General features: G+C 36.2%; 1 protein-coding gene across 2 annotated transcripts in view; it reads right to left on the reverse strand.

Annotated features, from left to right (window-relative positions):
- Positions 1-1,894: 1,894 nt before the first annotated feature.
- Positions 1,895-22,161, reverse strand: part of PPP2R3A (protein phosphatase 2 regulatory subunit B''alpha) — a 108,459-nt gene continuing 88,192 nt past the window's right edge. For both annotated transcript variants that reach the window (XM_090284298.1, XM_090284299.1), the window contains exon 13: positions 1,895-2,220. In XM_090284298.1, coding sequence (XP_090140424.1) covers positions 2,094-2,220 — 127 coding nt within the window. In that variant the 3' untranslated portion in view covers positions 1,895-2,093. The remainder of the gene's footprint in view (positions 2,221-22,161) is intronic.

The following is a 22,161-nucleotide window of genomic DNA, read 5'->3' on the forward strand; positions in this document are numbered from 1 at the left end:
ACAATAAATCTCAATTTAAACTTTTATCAGGGAGCCTGGGATATTGTACCAACTTGAAATTTCCAGTTGGACATTAAAGATTATATGCAGCATGATCTTTACCAGATGTCAAATATATACTTAGTTCCTCAGAATTCACATTTCTTGCATTCAACTCTTTAAGAAAGGAGTATAGTGAAACACATTCTTATGTCTGAAAATGTGATACTTTGGGTAACCTAAATTAAAATAGCTGTATCTTGAATGATATTGGTAGCTTGCTTTTATATTACAGACTTTTGAAATCAAATATTGCCCAAAGTGAAAGGAAGAGGTAAAAATGTAAAGCCAAGTTAAAAAAATTAAATGTATATTTGAGAATCAGATTTTATTTTTACTTTTTGCTGAGTCTTAGAACGAGTTTAGATTATTATGGATAATAAAACTCTTAAACCATATTGGGCTTTTTAAAAAAGAACTGCTTTCCTTTCCTGGTAAAGGTTGGATGGGTAGATGGTGAATTTCATGTATCACATAAATATTTTTAATCCTAATAATTTACCAGTGTGTGTGTTTAGGCTATAGCATGTAGTGTTTCCCTCAGATTTAGTCACTTTTAAGTTTTAGTTCTTTGTGAACTATTAGACATTAAGTTTGAATAGTTAATTTTCTCTAACAGTTAAATGGAAGATCAGTTGTGGTCATGGAGATAAAAGGAAACGGGGAGGATATTGACAAGAAGGACTGCTAACTATTACTGTACCAGTTGATAGTGCATTTCCTAAATTCTCCTTTTCTCTGTTTTTTGCTTACCACAGTTCAAAGGTTTATTTCATTATTTGGCCTTCACACCAGCATGGGAACCAGAGTGGGGTGGGAAGGGAAGCTATTCTGACATTAAGGATTTCTAGTTAAAAAAAATTCCAGAGGAAAAGTCGATTTTGATAGAGATAAATATTTAAAAGTTTCTTGGGGGTTTCTATTATACTATCAGAAATTTCCATCCTTTTAATAGTTTACTTTCAGTTTTATCTCCAAGGTTATTGCAGGATTTGGCTGTACTGTGACTTGCTGAAAAATGTAATTTCCATAATGAACACATCTACCACTATAGTAAAGATGCAGTTACTTACTTTTATGGATGGCATCACTGTTTTCTTACGCTTTTGTGGTAAATATAGAGGTGGATGGAATATTTGGTAGTTTCAACATGAAGGAATAATGGTCAGATTGAGGCCTTAACATTGGGTTAGTCTAATATTGAGTGATGAATATGTCTAGTAAGAATTTTCAGGTATCATTTGTTTTCAAGTAGGCCTGATAGGAAGTGTAGATGGGGGTATCGGCTAATTTAGAGATTAATTGAATAATTTTCAACAAATAGGAAGGTTAAGAAACTTTCAAGTATGAGTCAAATTCCATAGTTGTTTACATTTAACAAGCTTTTTCTTTAGGTTTTATATAAGACCCGGTCAGAATGGGAAGGGGATTATTCAGAGCTTGCCAGCAAGGTTGGAAGGCCCAGTGGTTATAATACCTGAGGATGTAAAGTGACTAGCAGTTTGGCAGGTCATTGTGAAATAATACATTAAACCAAGTAAGTTCAAGATCTTTGAACTCCAGTACACACATAATTAAGTCTCTGAGATGTTTTGGCAGTGCTTTTTTAGCAGGGCTAATTCAATTCTGGAGGCCCTTAATGCTTTTTCAAGTTCCAGAATTTTTTGACTCAAGTTTTCTGCAAATGAAGTTTTCTCCTGGGCTCCATAGGAGCCCTGAGGGGCCTCAGGGATGCTGAACAGCAGAGGCAACTCCTGCTTTTGTGCAGAGAACTGTGCTTGACACTGTCTCCAAGAGATCCTTGGTACATTCAGGGGTGAAGAGTGCTGGTTCACAGACTTTGGAAGGTTATTTGCTTCTAAGGAAAAGCTCTGGAAGAGTCTCCCAAGTTGAGTATGTATATCCAGACCTATTGCCTAAAAACGTCAAGTTCCTAGTGCAGATACACACTTGCAGAAATCAAAGCCTTTAAAAAGCAGTATGCAGATTAGAGCATCTCTTCACAAGAAAAAACATTTAAAATATGTATATCCCTTTCATATGGACATTGGCAGCTATTCTTCATCCACTGACTGAAGCTTTCCACATTTCTCTGAAATGCTTGAGGTTACTATTTTATTGCCTTTGTTTCCAATTTCGGAGGGAGGGGCAGGTTCCTCTGATTCATAATCTTCAAAAGAACTGGAAGAAACAGTAAAAGTGAGTTATTGAATATTTTTTTTTTTTTAAAGAAAGTTTTATCGTCTGGATAGAAGTCAATAAGGCAAACTAGAAAATGAGGACCAGCTTGCAAAAGTCAAGTAAATGGCAACTATTATAAATGACCGAGCCACTCTGGATAAGACAATATTCTAGAACAGAAAACAGGTTCTTCCTGTTCCTTAAAGCCCAAGTTCTTGTTAGAATTTGTTGAAAATGTGCTGTATCAAGGTTTCCCTAGGGGCCTTGGTAGCAATGAGAGCATTATGAATGATTCTAGGTGGCTAGGACAGTGAGGTCTCATGAGCTTTACATGAATTTTCATTGAGGTGGCTTCCATGCAGAGTGGGGAACTTTCTCAATTCTCAGATTGCTTTATAGCAGCGGTTCTTAACCTGTGGGTCGCGACCCCTTTGGGGGTCGAACGACCCTTTCACAGGGGTCGCCTAAGACCATCGGAAAACATATATAATTACATACTGTTTTTGTGATTAATCACTATGCTTTAATTATGTTCAATTTGTAACAATGAAAATACATCCTGCATATCAGATATTTACGTTACGATGCATAACAGTAGCAAAATTACAGTTATGAAGTAGCAACAAAAATAATTTTATGGTTGGGGGTCACCACAACATGAGGAACTGTATTAAAGGGTCGCGGCATTAAGAGGGTTGAGAACCACTGCTTTATAGTTTTCATGGCTTCCAAGAACGACATTTAGATGTACAGGTGTGTACATGGAGTAGACTACAGCCATTCTTTGCAGAACTCCACAGCATACTCCCTCTGCTCACTCCCCTTTAGAAGTTACTGATAACCTCAGAGTTCCATGTCTAGGTTACCTCTGAGGGTGGCTTTAGACAGGAATGACAAATATTTTATCTCATGGGGGTGATTGCTGCTTAAAGTATTAAGTTGATAAACATTGCCTAGAAAATATACATGGTCTATTAGCAATGTCTGTTATAGTACTTGGTATAACTGGCTTAGCCTTGTTACCTTTTGCATGGACTTTTCACAACATCTGTGTAGAAATTTGGATATACACAGTCCTTTTATCAAAAAGGTATCAAGACTGGCTAGCGAGGGAAAATTGCTGAGGCAGGTATACCGAGTAGGTGTCACCTGCTTAATTTTCTAGAACATTTTTGAATGGAGATTAAAAAAAAAAAAAGCTGTCTGATCTTTGGAAAACTCCCTGAATGCTAGTTATTGATTCTATAAGAATTATGTACAGCTTGGTCATTCTGTAAAAATATTCCAGTCCATACTTAATTTGTTTCCCTCTTCCCCCCATTTCCTTGAGGGCTTAGTGTAACTAGCATATGCTGGATAAGGAGGCACTAAGGAGGAAAACAACACTGGCAATGAAGCAGGGTTGCAGTGTAGACACTGCTCATTTCCTGTCAAGAGTGAAGAACATTTTCTTACCCTTGGTGCCCTGACTTGCTGTCTCAGAGCTCTCGGTGTCTTAAACACCTCAGTGCAGATCTGGGAATATGTTAGAGTTAAGTCTGACCTAAGACTCATTCAGTTAATATTTGAGCTGTTGCTAAGCATGAGCCAAATGGTAGGTATACAATGGTGAAAAAGACTGAACCAGCAGTGCTTTCCTCACAGAGCTTGTAGTCTAATGGAGGCCATCTGGAATAGTGGTTAAGTGGTTTAGCTTTATAGAGGATCGACTTTGGAGGTTCCAATCTGTTTGATTACTTAATGTGATTTGGCAATGTTACTTAACCCCTCTGCATCAGTTTCCTTAGCTAGTGAGATGACAGCAGTTCCTACCTGTCACAAGGACTGAGTGAAGATTAGGTGAAAGGGCCTATAAATTAAAAACTCATGGAAAATATGAGGTATTAGTCCTATGATGGGGAACTGCTAGGGCATACTAGAGCACGATGGGGACACAACCCTATATTGGGGCCAGGGTCTTAAACTTTTTGTGCACATGACTTGTGAATAAAAAGGTTTTTTCCCCCACTATAGCCTCATAGCAGAAATGTGATTTCTAGCAGCGGATTTGATCCCATCTTATACTTGAAGATACTCCAGTGCCCTGATGGTTGGACATAGTGGAATGTCGCATGCATTTCTTTTGTACTTTTTAAGGAAACAAGAGCAGTATCATGCACTCCAGGAACTTTGGAGGAAACTCATGGATTGAGCAAGCTCATTCAGAACTTTTTGTCAGCATCCTTTTGTCAGTGTCCTGGAGACTCTTAACTCGGTGGTTCTCAACTAGGGGTGGTCCCTCCCCCTGCCTAGGGGACATTTGGCAATGTGTGGAGTGGGTGGGTTTTACTGGCATCTGATGAGTAGTGTCCAGGGATGCTGCTAAACATCCTACAATGTGCCAGACAATGCCTCAAAACAATTCTTCAGCTTAAAACATCAGTGCTGTTGACAAACCCTGCTCTAACTCTTGCCCCTTCAGTATCAGTGCATCTCAGGTTCTGAACTAAGCTCTTCTTTTGTCCTTCCCTGGGCAATCAATCTGTCTCATGACTTGTTCACCTCTGGCTTCTTAATGTACAGGTCCAGCCTCAGCCTCTTTCTAAGCTGCAAACCACCTGTATGGCTCTTCTGGTATGACAGCAGCATATACAAACCTGAACTCACCCTTCTCACACCCCTACCCACTCAAAGCAAGAGACGTAGCCATCCTAAGTTTCTCTTCCTTCTTCCTGTCCCCTCCCCTCTTCAGATCCAGCCAGTCTCAGCACTTGAAATATCCCATGGATATAGTTCGGCCTTTTCCTCTCTATTGTCACCGGTCTTTAGTTCAGGCACCATACTTTCATGCTTGGATTACTGCAATAGTTTTCTAACAGTCTAATGGCCTTCATTTTTGTCACATTCCCTTGGCTACTGCCACACTAGGCTATTAACTGTGTCAGAATGGGTTATAGTCTTGGGATCTAATGCTAATGTACATGTTTTTCAGTGGCCTGCAGTGCCGTTCCTCCTCTGGTTAACTTGTGCTCATTTCAAATTCTGAGATGTCATTTAAAAGGTTCCTTATACCCAGTACCTGAGCTACCACCACTTCTTATGTAATGTCCAAAATGGCTTTTTAATTTGTCTCCTTGCTTTTATTCTTGCACCTCTACCAATCCAGCAGAGTAATTTTCAAAAAATGTTAAGTAGGATTATGTTACTTCCTTGTTCAACTCCTTTTCAATAGGTCTAGCCTTGCATGAACTGGCCCCTGCTAATTTTTCCAACCACATTTCCCTCTGTTTCTCACTATACCCCAGCAAAACTGGCCTTTTAAAGTGTCCTCAATACACTGTTTCCTGCCTCAGAGCCATTGCACATGTTTTTCCCTCTACCTAGGACATTTTTGTTCCCTTTTTGCATAACTTTCTTAACCTCATTCCCTCAGGAAATTCTTCCCTCAGCACCTTAAGTTGCAAGCCTCTCTCCATTATCAGTTCTCCCTATTTGTTTCCTTCATCATTATATAATTAAATGTCTGTCTTCCCCACTGGACTGTGAAGTGTCCATTTTGTAACACCAACATCCTTGGGCAAGGAAGTGCCTGGCACTAGGGACTTAAAATGAATTGTTGAATGAAAAGTGATGTCCTAATGCCCTTGTGGAATGATGTGTCAAGTTGTTGGGGAAGGCTGGAATCACTGCTGAAGTCATCTTGAAGTCACTACAGACAGAACTGTAAGAGGCTTAATCTTATCCTGCTCCTCATGAATTCCTGAGGGGGAGAGAGTGTTAACTGATTCCTTCTAAATGACCTCTTCCAGGTTTATTTACAGGTCACTGACATTCCTCTGGGTTCCAATGAAGATAATTTTATGAAGTATTCTGTTAATTTAACTGGTCATTTCTGAATGAGTAAAGGGACCAAAGGAATAAAGCAGAACTCACAGGGTTCACAGACAGTTCATTGGAAACCCTAGATACCAAATTCGGAACAAATTCTTTAACTTAGTATTAACACTGTATTGTGAGCATAAGGGTGATATCACTTCATTTTTGATAGCTGAGAGTCTTGCAGTTCCTCAGGGTCATGAGCCATCAGTTGTCAATTCTTATTTTATTTTGGATATAGATAGTATAAAAATCTCAGTTAAATAGCCCTGACCAGTATAGCTCTGGATTGGGCACCATCCTGCAAACTGAAGGGTCGCCAGTTCCATTCCCAGTCAGGGCACATGCTTGGATTGCGAGCCAGGTTTCATGCACACATCAATGTTTATCTCCCTTTCTTTTTTCCTGCCCTTCCTCTCGCTCTATAAGTAAATAAAAATCTTTTAAAAAGTTAATCTTAAATTTTTTTTTTTTTTGGTTAAATATATTCTAGTTATGAACTTGAAGGGAGGGGACAGGGTTTGATTCACTTTTATTGCCAATCACAGTTCCTGGCCTAGAGTAGGTACCAGTGAGTATTTATTGAAATAAATAAATAAAATTGGGCTTTTGATTTGTTGAATGCAGAAAAAATGAAAACACACCCTATGAACTTCAGGTCTAATAAAGGCTGTTTACTGAGCACTATAAAAAAAATGATTCTGAACTATTCTTGTAAGATTATAAATCATGCTTTGGCATATTAACATGTCATTCCTTCTCTTTCTCTTCCCAGGCCCCAATATACACACATGATGCTGTCGTCCCCCATCTCCCACCCCCGTTTTCCCTGCTCTGTTAAATTCTCCCACTTCACTGAGGACTGTCAGGCTCACACAACCCCTACTGCAGACTTGATTCCTACTAGCTACCTTCCCGGAAGACTGCTCTGGTGGGTTTTTGGCTCGCCTTCCTTGACTATAGTGCCTTATTTTCCAGTGCTAATGGAAGTAAATGTAGAACTCTTACAAAGAATAATTCATATGTTTAATGTAAAAGAAAACCTACCTTTAAAAACATTTAATAGAAAACAGTTCTAAACTATCTAAATGTCCATTAATAGGGAAATGGATAAATTATGGCTTGGGAACGCTGTGAAGCATTGAAAGTCATGCTTATGAAAACACTAGTAACATTAAAATGTCAAAAAGAAATACACCAAAGTGAAAGGAATGGTTATCTCTGGATGACTGAACCAAGAGTGATTTTAATATATATTTTCCATCTTTTTTAGCAGCAAACCTTTATTTACTAATCAGATAAAGACTCAGAATAAAAAGAATTACACTTAATCTAGGTTAATAGAAGGTAAAACCTGCTGGTGAAATACTTGAATATTCTATAAGAAAGTATTCTTAAGATAATGTAAAAACTTGTACTAAAAATCTAAAGTAGTCCAGTATTAGTCAAATTGGCAGAAAAGCTTGTTTCTGATTATTGCAGATCTCAGTTTAAGATAGCAACATGGAAGACCCTTTAGGTCACTTTATGTACTTCTTAATCCTCACTCGAGGATATATTCATTGATTTTAGAGACAGAAACAGAGAAATATCCATTGGCTGCCTCCCGTATGTACCCCGACCAGGGATTGAACCACAACCTAGGTATGACTGGGACTCGAACTAGCAACATTTTGGTTTGCAGGCTGGTGCTCAATCCACTGAGCGTCACTAGCCAGGGCAACCTTTTGGTGTACAGGCGATGCTCTAACAAACTGAGCCACTCAGCCAGGGCCCGCTTTACATGATTTTTGTAGCTTTTAACTATGATATTGCAGAAACCATAAGAATGTTAATTGTAAATAAATTTGGTGTCATAACCTGTTGTCTTCATAATGCTGATACATTTACTTGAGTAAGTTTATGTAACTGATATCCTGCCTTTCTGGTTTTCCTATGACCATTTGTTAGCTTGGCTGAATTTATACAAATTCTATTGCATGCTGTGATTATGTTGTGGTGCTGGATGTGATAATCACAATGTTTGCAGTTTGCAGCCTTATACCTATGGAAACCTATGGTTCTCTTTCATGTCATTGAAATCTGGAGTCATTAATAGGTTATTTATTGGAGACAGAACATAAGTACCAGCCTTGAATCAGGGACTTGGCCCAAAGGCTACCTATGATTGTTAGATGGTAAAGTAGATGGAGAATTTCAAGTTGTTTATGGAGGATCAAGTCACCAGGACTCCTGCCGTTATCCGTGTAGTAAGGTGGCTGCTGGATTTCTGCTGCCTCCAAGGCCACTCAGTAAACACCTGCTGAGGATCTGCAGCCCTAACAGTCTGCCAGGTGCTGGAATTACAAAATGAGTAAAACAAAGGTTCTTTGCCTTGGAGGAGTCCATGTTCTGCTGGAAAGAAAAATAGCCCCATTCTTTCCAGTTAGATGTATTATATACATTATTTCTAATTCTCAGTACAGTCCTGCTGTGCATGCAATGGATATTTACTGTGCCAACTGTGTGCCAAGTTCTGTGCCCTGGGAATGAAGTGAAAAATGTCCATAGTGGAATGCTAATGCTACAACTGATTGAATTCAGAGAGGTTATGCAGTGTGGCCGAGATCATAGAAGTGGAAGTAGTAATGGTCATTGTTTATTGATTAAATAGGACTACACCTAAGGGGATAATATAAATATATACAGGGTGGGGCAAAAATAGGTTCATAGTTGTGAGTATGCAAAAGTTTATTCTTGTATTATTTATTACTGTATTATTTTCCCATATGAACAACAGCAGTAAACCTACTTCTGCCCCACCTTGTACATTGTCTTACTTAATCCTCAAAACAGCTTGGTATGGTAGGTGGTATCTTCACTGTCATATAGGGGATGCTGAGGCTTGGATGCCTGGGATTACACAGCTAGTAAGTGATAGGGCAAGGATTTGAACTTAATAGGTTTGTCTAACTCCAAATTCTTTGCTTTTAACCATGATGTTATATTGCCCAAATTCTTTGCTTTTAACCATGATGTTATATTGCATCTCTTTCCATGCAGGGACAGTAACAGTAGTAACAGATACTTTTTATCAGGTATCTACTATGTGCCAGGTGTTTATATATATTATCTTAGAGTCTCACAACCTCCTAGGAAGGTAGTTGCTGGTGTCTTCTGAAACTGAGCCTCAGGAGTCAGATAACCTGCCCAGATGGTGAGTGGTGGGTAGAACCAGATCTGTCTGGCTCCCAGGCCTCTGCTCTTTCTGTGGTACTGCCATTCTTCTTCCTTTTCTAACTCTTGAGTCTGGTAATTTCTGTTTGACAGATTCACCCTGATTTATTTGTAATTCCTCTTATGATAAAGCTCTAGGTATTGTAGCCTTGGGATTCTGGTTCTGGTCTTGCTTTTGAACCATGTCAGTCAGCCATTATATTAATAACCAAACAGGCTACTCTGCTGACATTCTAGTGCTCACTCTAGAGGCTGAGGCTATTGTAAGACTTCCCTCCCCTCGGGACCTTATCACCTACATGTGCGTTGTGGAGGCCATATCTTATCTTCCACAACATGAGAAGAGGGGTGTCCAGCAGAAACCTCTCATATACACAGGTCGAATTTCACTACAGCTGGTCCCTACATTTCCTCTTGTGACCCCTCACCTGTACTACTATCTGCATCCCTTAGCTTCCCCTCTCTCCCCTCTCCACACACTGGCACCTTCTCTGAGTACTACCATAACAAGAAAAAAACTTTTGCTTGTGCCAATTATTTATTTTCTCAAACTGACATCAGTTGTTCTTCCTTCTAGACTAACAAACTTTTAAGTGTTTAGGCCTGCTATCGCTACTGTATCCCTCCTTTAAAGTAGATTAGAAAACAGTATGTAATAAAAATTCTATTTTTGTAAAACTAATTACTTATATATTTGCACAGAAATGTTTAGAAGGATATATTCCTAAATGATAAGACACGCTGTCTCTGAGGGGTGGACTTTAGGTGAAGGTTTTATCACTATTTTCTAACTCTTCTGCAGTGAAGGTATTACCTATGTAAACAGATAAAGGAGAGTAACTTCTTTTTCCTGTTTATTAAAGTAATACATGTTCATTAGATCAACTTTATAAATTACAGAACAGTATAAAAAACCAAGTTACTTGCAATCCTATAGCCCAGAGTTAACCACTGTTAATATTTGAGCTTTTTAGCTTGTGAGTGCAGATAAACACATTTTTAATATTGAGATTATATCACAAATAATTTTATAAACCGGATTTCTCCATGCTATGCTTGTGTGCAAGCACAAAATTTAAATGTCTGGATAATATGACACTTAGATACCATGACTTATTTAACCATTCGTTATTGGAAATTTTTGTTACTTTGAATTTTTTAATTTTAGAATTACCTGTGACCAATGCCAATTGTTTAGATGACAATTTCTATCCAAATTTCTGATTATTTATAGCATACACACAGAATTAGAATTCGCAGTCAGTGGATATGAATTCAGGAGCTTGGGCCAATCTGCAGTGTGTGAAAGTGCTTGTCTCACAGCACAGTGAGCCTAGAGTGAGGTGTTACTGCAGTGTGCTTCCTCTATGAGAGACCAGTTAAGACACTTTAATTCCATTTGTCGTTTTCCCTGCTAAAGCAGGGGTCCTGTCTGTGTTCATCAATATCCAATACTGCTTAGTGTACAGTATGAATGCAAATATTTACTGAATTAATATTATCTTTAAAAAATTGCTGCCAATTCCATAAGCTAAACATTTCTGGCTCTTGTGTTTTTAGAAACATTGTTACTTATGAATAATTTACATGTCACAGAATTCACCAATCTTAAGTGTTCAAAGTGTTTTAGTAAATGTTTAAAATTGTTCAACCATTACAACAATCCAATTATAAAAACTTTCATCTCTCCATCTGCCTGTCCTCTCCCTTGTTCCTGTTTGCATTCACTCTCCACTCTCATTCTGGAACTAGGCGACCACTGATCTGCTTTCCAGCTCTATAATTTGCCTTTTCTAATAAATGGAATTACATAATATATAGTTTTTAGTGTCTGGCTTCTTTCATGTAGAATCTTATTTTTGAGAGATTTACCCATGTTGTTGCATGTATTAGTAGTTCTTTTATTTATTGAGGTGTAATTGACAAAGATGCTCATCTTTAAAGTATACAGTTAATAAATTTTGACTATTATATATACTTTAAAAGCATCACAACAATCAATATCATGAAAATATTCACCCCACAAGTTTCCTCTCGCCCCTTTATAATCACTGTCCTCTCTCCCCAAGTAACCACTGATTGACTTTTCTTGTCATTACCATTAACCTTTGAACATGGGTTTGAACTGGACAGGTCCACTTATACATGGATTTTTTTTTTTTTCGAATATACAGTTGGCATTCCATATCCCCAGGTATCATGTCTGTGGATTCTACCAGTCATGGATGTGGAGGAGGACTGACTGTATGTGTTGTTCTATGCCATTTTACATAAAGGACTTGAGCACTTGTGTGTCTGTGTGTGTGCGCATCCTGGAACCAATCTCCCATGGATACTGAGGGATGACTGTAGTTGATTTGGGGGAGTCAAAAGTTATATGTAGATCTTCCACTGTGAGGGCAGTTGTTCAAGGTCAATTGTATAGATTAGTTTGCATTTTCTAGAATTTTATATAAATGAAACATACAAAAATGGAATACACTCTGTCTAGCTCCTATAACTTGGCTTCAATATTCTGAGACATAACATCCATGTTGTATTTATCAGTAGTTCATTCCTTTCTTATTGACGAGTAGCATTCTATTATACAGATAAACTATATTTTGTTTATCATTTCACCAGTTTGGTAGATATTTGGATTATTTCCAGTTTTAGGCTACCATAAGTAATAGTACTCTAAATATACATGTACAAGTCTTTGGGAGAATATTTCTCTTGAGTAGATTCCTAGGAGTGGAATTTCTAATTCATATGGTAAGTGTATGTTTAACTTCTTAAGAAATTGCCAAACTTTTCTAAACAGGCTATGTAATTTTACATCCCCACCAATCCAGTGTATGAGAGTTCCAGCTTCACATCACTGTCAACTAGTGATTTTAGTTGTAGTTGTTCCAGTGGCCATGTTATGTATCTCACTGTAGTTTTAACTTGCACTTTTTCAAATTATAAGAGTAACTTTATTTAGAAAGTTACAGAAGTTTTAGAAGTGAGCCAGCTGGGCTGTGTAGGCTCAGGAAACAAGTTACAGAACCAAAAGAAGGGCTCTTGGAGCTTAGGAGAGGGGAAGGCAAAGGTAATGTGCCTATGGGGAAGAAGAGGAGCAAGAGAAAGGCATGGGAGAGTACCTACTTTGCATTTTTCTAATGTCTAATGATACACAGCACCTTTTCACATACCTGTTTGCTGTTTGTAGCTCTAATTAACTCTTTACTCAAATCTTTTGTCCATTTAAAAAATTAGGTTATTAGTCTTTTTATTATTGAGCTGTAAGCATTCTTTATATGTTCTGGATACAAGTCCTTCATCAGGATGTTTTGAAAATATTTTCTCCCAGTCTTTTCATTTTCTTAATGGTGTCCTTTGAAGAGCAGTAGTTTTAAATTTTGAAGGAAGTCCAATGTCTTGATTTTTTTAAATTGCTCTTGCCTAACCCAAGATCACAAAGGCATTCTCTACTGTTTTATTCTAGAAGCTTTAGAGTTTTTCATGTCTACATTTAGGTCTCTTATCCATTTTGAGTTAATTATTTTTGTATGTGGTGTGAGGTATGGATCAAGGTTCTTTTATTTTGTATATGGACATCCATTTATTTCAGCAGCATCATTGAAAAGGTTACCCTTTCTCCTCTGAAATTAAGTCTATTTTTAGAGTGTTTCACTGATCTATGTGTATACTTAGGTGTATACAATGCTACAAGGTCTTGATGATTGTTTGCCTTATAGTAAGTTTTAAAATCAAGCAGCCTAAGTCCTTCAACTGTGTTCTTTTAAAAAAAGTGGCTATTCTAGGTAGTTTGCATTTCTATGTAAATTTTTGGATCAGTCGGCCAATTTCTACAAAAATGTCTGCAAGGATTTTGCTAGGGAGTGGGTTATATTTAGTTCAATTTTGGGGGAATGACATTTAAACAGTTCTGAGCATTCTAATATTATTTATTTAGGTCTTCTTTAATTTCAGCACGGTTTTGCAATTTTCAATGTGCAAATATTATAATTCTTTTGTTCTATTATTCCTAAATATTTTTTCTCTTTGATGCTATTATGAATAGAATTGTTCTTTTTATTTGAATTTCACTATTTGATTTTTCATTACAGCATATGGAAACACAAGTGATTTTCTGTATATTAAGCTTATATTCTGAGACCTTGCTACCTCATTAATCAGTTCTGGTAGTTTTAATGTAGATTTCTTAGTATTTTCTACTTAAAGTTTACATAATCTATGAATAGTTTTGCTTATTCCTTTCCAATCTGAATACTTTTAACATCTTTCTTGTCTTACTTCACAGGATAGAACCTTCATTACAATGTTGAATAGAAATGTGAGGAACAGAAACATCCTTGCTTGGTTCCTGATCTTAAGAGGGAAGGCATTGTTTTTGACCGGAAGTATGATGTTAACTATAGCTGTCTTTTATCAGGTTAAGGAAGTTTCCTTCTATTCTTACTTGGGTGAGCGTTACTGTGAATAGATGTTCGATTTTGTCAAATGTTATTTTTGTGTCTATGGAATGATCATGTGTTTTTTTATCCCCCTTATTTTAATTCTGGTGTATTATATTAGTAGATTTTGGATGTTAAGCCAGCCTTCCATTCCTGGAATAAACTCCACTTAAGAGTGTACAATCTTTTTTAATGTTGCTGGATCTGACATGCTACTATTTTGTAAGATTTTTATTGAGGCTCGGGAGAAAGAGAGGGAGGGAGAGAAAGAAACATTGATTGTTGACTCTCATATGCACCCTGACTGGGGACTGAACCTGCAAACCAGGCGTGTGCCCTGACTGGGAATCAAACCGCTTTAATAGTAATTATATAGTAACCTCCCACGTACACCATCACACCTTTGTTTCTTTTCAAAACTCATTGCTATTCTTGTGTATTTATTGTTCCATGTGAGGTTTGGAATTAGCTTATCTTCCACAACATATTTTGGGGAATTACAATATATTTTTTAAGTCACTTTTTTTCTTGATATTGTTACAATGGGATTTTTTTTTCCTGTTATATTTTTAACTGGTTATTTCTGGGGTTTGGAATTAATACCATTTAAAAACTGTTAAGTTACTCTTCTTAAATTTGCTTAGTTTTAGGATTTTTCTCAAACCAGAAAATACATTAAATTTTGTCATATGCCTTTGAACAATCAGTTTATATTTTACGTGTTTCTTTTTTTTCTCTTTTAATCTGTTAATGATAGATCTTGAAAAGCTAAGCCAGTTGCAATCTTAGGATAAAACCCACTTACTTTTATATATTGGTAGATATGACAAATTATTTAATCTAATGTGGTTCAGTTTTCATACCTGTAAAATGGGATAATAGCATCTACAAAATAGGGTTTCTGTTAGCACTGAAAAGTAGTGCTTGGTACATAGTATGCTGCATGTATGTATCAATTAATTTATTTTTGTTTAAATGAAGTTGATTTAACTTCTTCCTTTTATGTACTTTATTTGGGTCTAGTTTGTCTTTCTTTTTCATGCATCTTGAAAGGGCAGTCTAATTCATTTATTTTAGGACAGAAGTTATATATTTCTCCTTGTGCATATCCCATAGATTTGAATATAGGATGTGGCAAAAGCAGGTTTACAATTGTGAATACACAAAAGTTTATTTTTGTATTATTATTATTCATTAATTATTGTAGTATTTTCCATATAAACAACTATAAATCTACTTTTGCTCCACCCTGAATAATACTTTCATTACTTGATTTTAAAAAGATTGTAATTTGGCCCTGGCCGGGTAGCTCAGTTGGTTAGAGTGTTGTCCTACACCAAGGTTGCAAGTAGCATCCCTGGTCATGACAAATATAAGAAGCAACCAAGTGGAACAACAAATCAATATTTCTCTCCCTCTAAAAACCAGTTTAAAAGATTGTAATTTCTATTTTCATTTCCTCCTTAGCTTAACAGTTATTTTGAAAAAAACTTAACACTTAAATTTCAGTTTACATTTTAAATAACAAATGTGGCCTGTATGCTATGCTAATAATTTTTAAAAATATTGCAATTTTCTTTGTTTTAATAAATAAGCTCTTTTGAGGTGGTTCCAAGTCTATTTGTTGGGTACCAAGTATATATTTGAGTACCTCTGAAAGCTTACTAATTCTATATACTTTTTCCTATTTGATTTGTTGGTTTTTTACATGACTATAGATTTGTCAGTTTTTCCTTGTATTTTTATCAGATTTGTCTTATATGTAGCATAAAGGTCATAACTTATGTTCATGGACAGCTGTTGAAATACTGATGTCTCTTTTAAGCTTTGAATTCTATTTGTCTCCCTAACATCACCATACTTTATTTCCTCTTGTTACTATTATTCGACTGTCACCTCTGTGTTAGGTACAAAACTAAAAAATAGTATACAGTTGGATTTTTAAAAATCCTCACCAGAGCATATGTTTGTTGATTTTAAAGGGGGTTGGGGGGAGAGACAGAAAGAGAGAGAGAAAGGGAGAGAGAGAGAGAGAGAGAGAGAAACTGAGAAACATCAATCACTTACTTGCCTCTGGAATGTGCCAAACAGGGGATCGAACCCACAACCTTTTGGTATATGGGATCATGCTCCAACCAACTTAGCCATCTGGCCAGGGCTATAGTTGCATTTTTTAATCTAATATGAGTTTTGTGATTGGTACTATATCTGGACCTAATCTGGCCAGTTATTCTGTACTGTGTTTATCTTCTCTCTCTTATTTACTATGGTGCACATCTGTTCCTTTATCAGTTAACATTCCTCTTTTTTTTCTAATTTCCCTTGTGAAAACATATAGTTTGGATGGACTTGACTCCTGTCCAAGATTAGCACTAGGCCTAACTCCTTCAGGAGTTGGTTCAAGGGATTGGATCCAAACCAAGCCAGTTATAACCAAAGGGATACAAATTCTGGGTTTTTGAAGGGGGACTTTGTGGGAAAGGGATGTTCTTTTATTTGAACTTGAAGCTATTAATTAATCATCTTGCCACCACTCATGAAGTACTTGAAGAATGAAAGTGAAAGAAAAGCATTTTCTAAGATATGAAAGAGATAAAAGTCTGAGCCTCTAAAGTCAGTAATATTTCTGGGTTTTTCAGTTCTTTAAGCCAGTAATTCCACTTTGATGATGATGATGATTTAGCTTATGCCATTTGATTTGAGTTTAGGTCACTAGCTGCCAAAAGAGAGCTGATTAACACACTTGTCTTTAGTACATTGAGTTTTCTGTACTCAATTTTTTACTAGTTAATAATCAGTTGTCTTTTTCTAAATAAGATTAGTGATTGACCTTAAATTTTTAAGACATACTTTAACTCTACCTATTATTAGAGAAATATAATTCTATCAGCATCTATAGTCTCCATTCTAATAAAGAATCATAGCATATTATCCTGGCATCCTTTTACTCTCTCATGTTAAAAGCATCTGTAATCAATACTTACTTAGTTCTAAGAATAAATTTTACTAATTCTGTTTTTCATAATTGTTTCTTGCATCCCAATATTCCTCTAGGATCCATTTGCCTTCTTGCTGAAGAATATCCTTTAATATTTCTTTCAGAAATAGTTTGTGGGTGGTAACCTTTTTGCATCTTTGAGTGTCTGAAAATGTCCTTATTTGGCTACTACATTTAAATCAGAACAGAATTCTAGATTCAAAGTTATTTTATTTGTGAATGTTTGAATGATATTGCTTCATTTCTTTTTGTATTCACTTTGTGGATAATCAGCTTTTTCTTTCTGGTAGATTTTCAGCTCTCTATTGTTTATGTTCTGAAATTTCACTCTAGTATGAGATTGGCAAACTACCGTCTGTGGGTCAAATCTGTCTTGCCACCTGTTTTGGTACAGCCCATGTTTTTACCTTTTTAAATATGAAAAAAAAATCAAAAGAATATTTCATGACATGTGAAAATGATATGAAGACAATATCTCAGTGTCTATGATTAAAATTTTATTGGAACACAGCCATATTCTTTTGCTTACATATTACCTATGGCTACCTTCACACTACAATGGCAGTGCTAAGCAGCTGTGACAGAGACCTGCAAAGCCTACAATATTTGCTACCTGGCCAGAAAATAATTAGCTGATTCCTGTTTCTGAAATTTTTTAAAAAACAGATAAGAGTTCTGGGACTTATCTGGTTATTATCTCTACTGGTTTCTACAAGGATTTCTTACACAGAACCACAATTACTATTCCAAATAAAAAACTTTTCACCTGTGTTCATTCTATTATTCAGCCCCATGATTGTTTTATCATTTAAATTTTCTTCATTTCCAAGAAATTAACCAGTGTTGCTTCAAGAATGCAATATTCTATTCTCTTATCTCTCTAAAAATAGTAAGTATACTCATTCTGATGCCTTGTTCTGTTGCTATAGTGATTCTCCTTTCAAGGGTGAAAGTTCTTGCATTTGTTATTTTATTGATATTTGTCAACTGTTTGATAATTGTCTACTGTTTGATATTTGTCTACTGTTCTATGTAGCTGAGAATAGACTGCTGCCTCTGTTTGCATGGGCTGTTTATGAGGGGGGCAAGGTGGGGTTCCTAGTGTTTTCAGTGAGAACAGGGCAAGGATGGGCTATGCTGCTTGTGCAGATGTTCCAGTGGCTGTGTTTTCTGTGCTCCAAGATCTCACACACATTGCTTTCGTCTTTCCTTTAGGGGCAGGATGGGATATGCAGCCATGTGTCACTTAATGAGTTTTGAGTTTTGGTAAAATTATAATGGACTATAAGCAGAAAGTTTGATGTTGAAAGAAAAGGCTGGCCCTGACTACTGATGTTGAGTTTACTGCTAGCTCTGGGAGGGCTTAAAGAGAAGAGGTTCAGTATGTGTCTGCTGTGGCTGAAGCTGGAGTTGGCAAGGAAGTAAAAGAAGTGAACCACCTCCATCCCCACCCCTGTCTAATATTCATGTGCAAATTCCCTGCCCTTCTGTTTGTCTTTATCTTTCTTTCCTTTCAGTCCAGTTTCCCTTCTTTCCCCACCACCTTCATTGCATCCCAATTTCCCTTTATTTCTCACCTCAAGCTAAAGCTTTCAGTTCTCTTAATGTCTGCGCTCCATTTCTCTCTCCTTTTCCCTCCCTCTCTCCCTTCCTCCCTCCCTCCTCCTGATGTCTCCTCTTCCTCCACAGCTTTTCCCCTGATCCCCCAATGCATGTGCACAAAAACACTTTATCTTTTATCCTATATTTTTGTGGTAACCTTTCTAGGTTTAGATACAGAAATAATTAGCGTTGTAGGAGCAGTGGGCTATACCATATAGCTTAGGTATGCAGGCTAGCTGTATCACCTAGGTTTGTGTAAGTAGTCTATGCTGTTTGCACAAGGATGAAATCACCTAGGGATGAATTTCTTTGAACGTATCCCCATTGTAAGAGACTGTATAGGGTTTGGCCTACCTGGATGCTTCTGGCCTTCCCTTTTGCTCTTGGTTTCAGTCAAATTCACGTCCTTAAATGCTGCTCCCTTTATGTGTAGCAATTATCTTCTGCATCCTCCTGCAGAGAACTTAAGCTCTGGCTCTCTCTTCCATCTGATCCCATCTACTTTCTTTTATTACACTGAAAGTTTCTCTTCTTACTGTAAGTGGTGCTCTGTATATTTTTTATTTTTATGGTGTAGAGATTAAAAACTACAGTATGCTTTCAGTCTACTAATTTGAAATGAGAAGCAGGTCTGTATTTTTATATTTTTTATTAAGTCCACTGAAGTTTTGTTTGTGGCTTAGTATGTATTCTGTAAATGCTCTATGGACAAAGGTATTTTATCTAATTTTAGGGAATATTTTATTATGGCTGCAAATAATAGGTTTTAATTTCTCCCCTTTTTTTTTCTTTTAGAGTTTTTGCTTGAAAAATCTGATGTTATCAGGTTTTCTTTTGGGCGGGGGTGTTCATTCTTTTTTATTCAACCTTTGCTGTCATTCCACAGTTGAAGCCTTTTCTTTTAAAAAGTGAGTGGATCCATTTATATTCCCTGGACTAAAAAATATTTGCCTTAGTTCTGTCACTTTTAGTTTATGCTGTGTGGTCTATGTTTTTTCTTTTGTGTGTACATTATTTTTCCTGATGGAATTAAATAGAATATTTAGAGTCAGGCTTTGTTTTTCAATTGTTTATTTTAATCAATGTTATTAAATTCTGAAGTTACCAGCTTTAGAGGGTATCTGTGGAAGCCCTGCTAATGAAACTCAACATATATTTTCTTCCTCCTCTCTACATTCTAATTTCAGTTAAATTGTTATTTCTAGGATGTTACACATATTTCTTCTTTCTCTTTATACACCAATTTTAGTTACATTATTTTTCTCATAATATTATCTTCTGATCAATATCCTTTCTACATTTAAATGGATTGACTTTTCACTATTATTTCTTTTTAAAATTAAATTTATTAAGGGTAACACTGGTTAGTAACATTATATATTTCAGGCGTACAACTTTATAATACAACATCTGTATACACTATTGTGTGCTCACCACCCATGGTCTAGTCTCCTTCTGTCACCATGTATTTGATCGCCTTTACTCTCTTTGTTCTCTCCCTAATCCTTTTCCTTCTTGTAACCACCATTCTGTTGTCTGTGTCTATGAGTTTGTTTGTTTTGCTTGTTCATTTGTGGCTTTTGTTTTATGTCCCACATAAGAGTGAAATCATGTAGTTCTTGTCCTTTTTTGTCTGACTTATTTCACTTAGCATAATACTCTCAAGGCCCATCCCTGTTGTTGCAAAGGGCACCATGTATTTTTTTATGGCTAAGTAGTATTCCATTGTATATATGTACCACATCTTCTTTATCCAGTCATCTGATGATGGGCACTTAGGTTGTTTCCATGTCCTGGCTATTGTAAATAATGCTTCATTGAATACGGGGTACATATATCTTTACAAATAAGTGTTTTTGATTCTTAGGGGGTGGGTAAATACCAAGAAGAGGGATTGCTGGGTCATATGGTAGCTCTTCTTCACTTTTTGACAGACCTCCATACTAGTTCCCATGGTGGCTACAGCAACCTACATTCCCACCAGCAGTGTATAGGGTTCTCTTTTTTTTTCCACATCCTCTCCAATACCTGTCATTTCTTGTCTTGTAAGTAATAGCCAGTCTAAGAGGTGTGAGGTGGTATCTCATTGTGGTTTTGATTTACTTTCCTTTATAACTACTGATATCGAGCATCTTATATCTATTTGCAATAGGTATGTCTTTCTTGGAGAAGTGTCTATTTAGGTTCTCTGCTCATATTTTAATTGGATTTTGTACTGAGTTGTATGAATTCTTTATATATTTTGGATGTTAGCAAATTATCGGAGGTACCATTTGCAAATATCTTCTCTTATTTTGTTGGATGCCTTTTAGTTTTGTCAGTGGTTTCTTTTGCTGAGCAAAAGCTTTTTAGTTTGATGTAGTGTCATTCATTTGTTTTGCTTGAGTTAAGTTCACAAAAATGCCTCTGAGACTAAAGTCTCTATTTTAGCGCCTATGTTTTCTCTATGTACTTTATTGTTTCAGATTTTATATTCAAGTCTTTAATCAATTTTGAGTTAATGTTTTTGGGTATGGTGTCAGATAGTAGTCTAATTTCATTATTTTGCCTGTGGCTTTCCTGTTTTCCTACCATTTATTAAAGACATCGTCCTTTTTCCATTGTATATTTTTGGGTCCTTTGTTGAAAAAAAGTTGAAAAAAAAAAAAAGAATATTAGTGACCATATATGTGCAGGTTTATTTCTGTGCTCTCAGTTATGTTCCATTGGTCTGTGTGTTTTTCTGCCAATACCATACTGTTTTGATTATAGTAGTTCTGTAGTATAATTTGACATCAGGGAGTAAGATACCTCTAGCTTTGTTCTTTTTTTCCTCTGGATTGCATTGGTTATTCAGGGTCTTTTGTGATTCTATACAAATCTGAGGTTTTTTTGTTTTATTCTGTGAAAAATGCCATTGGGATTTTGATAGGAATTACATTAAATCTGTATAACAGTGTTAATTCTTCTGATTTATGAACACGGAACAGCTTTCTGTTTCTTTATGTCTTCCATTTCTTTCAAAAATGTCTTATAGTTTTTAGTATTCAGGTCTTTCACATTGTTAAGTTTATTCCTACATATTTTATTATTTTTGTTGTGACTGTAATAGAATTTTCTTCATTTCTCTTTCTGCAACAGATTTTTGTATAATTATTTTCAATCTTGCAACTTTACTGTACTTATAGTTTCCAAGAGCTCTTTGGTGGAGTGTTTGGGGTTTTCTATATCTAGAATCATGTCACCTGTAAATAGTAACAGTTTTACTTTTTCATTACCAGTTTGGATGCCTTTTATTTTTTTCTTGCCTAATTGCTCTGGCTAGGACTTCCAGTACTGTTTTGAATAACTGGTGATAAAAGGCATCCTTGTCTTGTTTCTGATCTTAGAGGAGAAGCTTTTATTTCTTCCTCATTGAGTATGATTTTATCACAAATGGATGCTGTATCTTGTCAAAATTTTTTCTGTATGTATTGATATGATCATAGGATTTTTCTCTTTTACTTTGTTAATACGGTGTATCACATTGACTGGTTTGTGGATGTTGAACCATCCTTGCATCTCTGAAATGAACCCACTTGAATGTGATGTATGATCATTTTAATGTTGTTGTATTCAATTTGCTAGTATTTTGCATCTCAGAGATATTGGCCTGTAATTTTCTTTTTTCCTGTACATTGTTCTTGCCTGGTTCTGGAATGAAGGTAATGTTAGCCTTGTGATATGAGTTACGAAGTACTTCCTCTTTTCAATTTTTTGGAAGAGGTTGAGGAGGATTAGTATTAAATATGTTTAAAAATGTTTGATAGACTTTACCAGTGAAACCACCTGGTCCTGGACTTTTGTTTA

Source organism: Furipterus horrens, unplaced genomic scaffold (genome assembly GCF_987537825.1).
Source record: "Furipterus horrens unplaced genomic scaffold, mFurHor1.1.pri manual_scaffold_7, whole genome shotgun sequence".
NCBI lineage: Eukaryota > Metazoa > Chordata > Mammalia > Chiroptera > Furipteridae > Furipterus > Furipterus horrens.